Source organism: Oryx dammah, unplaced genomic scaffold (genome assembly GCF_014754425.2).
Source record: "Oryx dammah isolate SB20612 unplaced genomic scaffold, SCBI_Odam_1.1 HiC_scaffold_11229, whole genome shotgun sequence".
Lineage (NCBI taxonomy): Eukaryota > Metazoa > Chordata > Mammalia > Artiodactyla > Bovidae > Oryx > Oryx dammah.
The window spans coordinates 1,926,109-1,930,942 of record NW_024080622.1 but is presented as its reverse complement, the minus strand read 5'-3'; the positions used below and the strand labels follow the sequence as shown (position 1 = coordinate 1,930,942).

The following is a 4,834-nucleotide window of genomic DNA, read 5'->3' as shown; positions in this document are numbered from 1 at the left end:
ATGAACGAGCAAAGAAAGTGGTTTCTTGAAAAGGAGTGTACTCCTTGTGAAGATATTATGAAGACTGCCAAGTATTTAGAATATTATGCAAACTTAGTTGATAAAGCAGTGGCATGGTTTGAGAAAACTGATTCTTCTTTTGAAATAAATTCCACTATGAGAACAATACTATCAAACAACATTGCATTCTACAGAATTATTCATGAAAGGGTCAATAGATGCAGCAAAATTCATTGTTGTCTTATCTTAAGAAATTGCCACAGCTATCCCAACCTTCAGCAGCCACACCCTGATCAATCAGCAACCATCAACATCAAAGTAAGATTGTTCACCCACAAAAGGATTACTACTCTCTGAAGGCTCAAATGATGTTTAGCATTTTTTAGCAACAAAATATTTTTAAATTAAGGTATATAAATTGCCTTTTGACATAATGCAGTTACACCCTTAATAGACTACAGTATACTGTAAGCATAACTTTTATGCACCGAGAAATAAAATCATTTGTCTGACTTGCTTTATTGTGATATTCACCTTACTGCAATGGTCTGGAACCAAACCCATAATATATCCAAGGTATGCTAGTATAGAAAATTGATTTGATAATTAGATATACTAAATGCTTCTTAATCTCATTCTTTGGTAAATTGATTTTCAAGAGAATAAAAGATTAAGAAAAAGATAACAACCATTCAATCTGGGGGAAATTTTTTAATATATCTTTGAAACAAGCCACACCACTTTTCAGTTTAAAATGGATGTTCAGAGACTCAAGACAGCAGATCTCTCTTTTCTAGCTCTTTCCCTGAAGCCTCAAAGAATCTAAAACTCCAGTCCCAACTGATATAACCAGATTGCAATGCTGATACTCCAGCTAGAATCTGTGCTTGGCCAGTTGTGCACATACATCACCCCTTGATGGAAACATTAATATTCAAGCTACATCCAACCTTCTTTTTCCTTCTTCTCACCCTCCTTATGTTCTTTTCATCTCTTTCTTGTCCACACTATACATAGCCCTTGCCAGGGCTCTTTGACCAAATTTTTGAAGTTTACACCTCATAGCATTCCACCATCCTCCTCAATGACATCTCACACTGTCCTGAACTTACACCTATATCTTCAAGCACTTCAGCCTCAGGGCCACCATATTCTGTCGCTATCCATCTTATGCTGTTGTCCTTGATGACTGTCAACACTGATCCCCCCTTCTCCTCTGCACCCTTCACCCTGGGGCCTTTTATTTCTACTCTTTCTTAGACACTCACCACTATGGTCAAGCCATTGACTTCTTTATCACTGAGACTTTTTATTCTTTTAATACCTGAATATTGAAATGTTCCTGTTGACCATAACATCTTTTCTCTTTTATTCCTCCTTTCCAACACTCCTTATCCCATACTGACTGATATCTGAGTCATTGCATCCTCCACCAGCATGACAGGCCTTGGCCAACCTGAGATGGTAACTCCATGCATGCCTGGAGACAAAACTGAAGCAAATAAGCAATATATGTAAAATGTCAGAATGTTTAGAATTTGGACATTGGATTTATGAATGCACATGGGGGAAAAATACTTAGTTGGCCATTAAGATGAACAGTATTAAAGAAACTTTAAAAGAAAAAATAATTGTTACAACAAAGCTTGGAAAAACTAATGTAGAAAGACAAAGAAAAAAAGGGTCTAAGAGCCTATCAGTCCCTGTAGCAATTGGCAGTGACAGCTCACATAGTGGCTTTTTAATAAGATAATGTCTCAACATTCAGAAAACAAAGATCATGGCATCCGGTCCCATCACTTCATGGGAAATAGATGGGTAACCAGTGGAAACAGTGTCAGATTTTATTTTGGGGGGCTCCAAAATCACTGCAGATGGTGATTGCAGCCATGAAATTAAAAGATGCTTACTCCTTGGAAGAAAAGTTATGACCAACCTAGATAGTATATTTAAAAGCAGAGACATTACTTTGAAGACTAAGGTCTGTCTAGTCAAGGCTATGGTTTTTCCTGTGGTCCTGTATGGATGTGAGAGTTGCACTGTGAAGAAGGCTGAGCACTGAAGAATTGATGCTTTTCAACTGTGGTGTTGGAGAAGACTCTTGAGAGTCCCTTGGACTGCAAGGAGATCCAACCAGTGCATTCTGGAGGAGATCAGCCCTGGGATTTCTTTGGAAGGAATGAGGCTAAAGCTGAAACTCCAGTACTTTGGCCAGCTCATGTGAAGAGTTGACTCATTGGAAAAAACTCTGATGCTGGGAGGGATTGGGGGCAGGAGGAAAAGGGGCCGACCCAGGATGAGATGGCTGGATGGCATCACAGACTCGATGGATGTGAGTATGAGTGAACTCCGGGAGTTGGTGATGGACAGGGAGGCCTGGCGTGCTGCGATTCATGGGGTCGCAAAGAGTTGGACACGACTGAGCGACTGAACTGAACTGAACTGAACTGAACTGAAGAAACATTTACCTCATTCTTCTCAGAGGACAGTGACACAATGAAAACTCCTCCAGTTTATCATCTTTCCTCTTCCACAAGCTCTTCTTTCTTCTCTTATTCAGATGTAGATCCCAGCTCTTTCAGTAGCATCAACACCAGCACAGATGACAATTCCAAGAATGAACCACCAAAGAAGAGATGAAATTGCTCCAGCCATATTGGACTCATGAGCTGAAAACACTGATGTGATTTTTAGAAGGGAATTTATAAGTGTGTTAAGGCCAACTAGGTAATTGCTCAAAATTTCTAGAGTTTAAAAGTTTCTAAATTTTTGCATAGTAAGAACATAATAATAATTAATAGTGGAGTACTTATATACTTTTTATTTTAAGGGTAAATCTTGGTTTTCTTTTTCATATTTAAAATGTATCTTTAGAACTTAAAACTGAATTCCAGAAAATTTTTTTTTCTGATGAATTGTTATCTTTTCTCCTTGTGAATCAAATGTTATTGGTATATATCAGATATATGTTTAGTATATCTTAGTGGTATTTATCAGATATGTTTTCAGGATAATACATCAGAATATCTGGCAGTGAATTCCTAACGAAAGGCTGAATGTTTTTTCTCTAAAATGATGAGCAAAACTAGGGCACTCACTTTTAACACTCCTGTTTAACGCAGTGTTGGAAATGCAAACCAGTGCAATTAGGCAAGAAAAATAAAGACTTTCAAATCAGGAAAAAAGAAGTAAGATTGTCTCTGTTTCTAAAGGACATGATCTTATATATAGAAAAGTCCAAAGATACCACCAAAAAAACTGAACTAATAAATTCAGTAATGTTGCAGGATACAAAAACCAGATGCATATTATTCAATCATAAAAAGAAGGAAATCTTGCATTTGAGACAAGATGGATGAACCTTGAAGGCATTATGTTAAGCAAAATAAGTCAGAGAGAGAAAGATATATACTGCATAATTTCAACTTATATGTGGAATCTAAAATGTCAAACTCATAGGAACAGAGTGGTTATTACCAGGGCTTGAGAGGTGGGGAAACTGGGAAGATGAGGGTCAAAGGGTAAAACTTTCAGTCATAAGATGAGTAAGTTCTGGGGACCTAATGTACAGCATGGTGACTAATGTTAACAACACTGTATTAAATACTTGAAATTTTCTAAGAGAATAGATTTTAAATGTTTTTAGCACAAATACATAAACAAGGTTTAAGGAGACAAACAAACTTCCTAAATGATTAGTTTTTTAGGAGTTACTAAAATGAGAAACAGGAGAGGGTACTAAAAAGACATACAGGAAATTTCAGATCATTATTTTGCTCTTTCTTAATATGAAAGAGACATTTACTTTGACAACAGAGACAATCCCTCAAATGGCATCACCACTATGAAAAACTTCTTATTGCATGTGTTTTAACTGTGCAATAAATAATTTAGGGAAACTGGAAGCAAGTATTGACTTTGGCTTCATATATAACTAAATATCATGGAGAAGGAAATGGCAACCCACTCCAGTATTCTTGCCTGGAGAATCCTATGGACAGAGGAGCCTGGCGGGCTACAGTCCATGGGTCGCAAAGAGTCAGACACGACTGAGCGACACACACAATAACTGAGTATTGTATGAGCCATGTGAACTGGATTGATAGATATATTCAGAAAAGAAAAATAATAAAATATAACTTTCCCTGAATTAGTCAGGTGCTTGTGATGCATAACAAAGTCTTCACATTTTTTTCCACATTACACTGATAAAGCCTGAAATCCATAGGTGATATGTGTTGAACAAATGGAAAAAATGAAAATGAATGAAACTGCTGTACAAGTAGGTAACACTATAGTACATATTCAGTCCAGTTAGTCGTGAATCCACTTTAGTCTGAAGTTAGAGAAAAGAATGCTTGAATCCCTTGTGAAAAGCATGTGAAGTTGAGGGCAATATACTCTGAACCCACACTTCCGACTCTAAGTACTTCTGTTAAGGATGTGCAGTTGGCACTGAATGGACGTAGGAAGTTCTAGTTGCTGTGGTCTGAATGTTTGTGTCCCCCTAAAATTCATGACAAACTTAGACAGTATATTAAAAAGCAGAGACATCACTTTGCTGACAAAGGTCTGCGTAGTCAAAGATATGGCTTTTCTATTAGTCATGTACAGATGTTAGAGTTGGACCATAAAGAAGGCTGAGCACAGAAGAATTGAGGCTTTCCAACTGTGGTGCTAGAGAAGACTCTTGAGAGTCCCTTGGACAACAAGGAGATCAAACCAGTCAATCCTAAAAGAAATCAACCCTGAATATTCATTGGAGGGACTGAGGCTGAACCTGAAGCTCCAATACTTTGGCCACCTGATATGGCCAAAGAGCTGACTCACTGGA

At 37.5% G+C, this 4,834-nt stretch overlaps 1 protein-coding gene across 1 annotated transcript; it reads left to right on the top strand.

The window, feature by feature from the left end:
- The first annotated feature begins 1,594 nt into the window (after positions 1-1,594).
- Positions 1,595-2,640, top strand: LOC120861128 (zinc finger CCHC domain-containing protein 10-like). The gene is made up of 2 exons (XM_040236767.1): positions 1,595-1,718; positions 2,483-2,640. The coding sequence occupies exons 1-2, from the start codon at positions 1,595-1,597 to the stop codon at positions 2,638-2,640; spliced, it is 282 nt and encodes a 93-aa protein (XP_040092701.1).
- Positions 2,641-4,834: the final 2,194 nt, after the last annotated feature.

Bases quoted from the DNA above. Each gene is read 5' to 3' on its own strand.
- LOC120861128 (XM_040236767.1), top strand. From the start codon at position 1,595: ATGAACAGTATTAAAGAAACTTTAAAAGAAAAAATAATTGTTACAACA. The intron at 1,719-2,482 runs GTGACAGCTCAC...CATTCTTCTCAG, and splicing joins AGTCCCTGTAGCAATTGGCA to AGGACAGTGACACAATGAAA.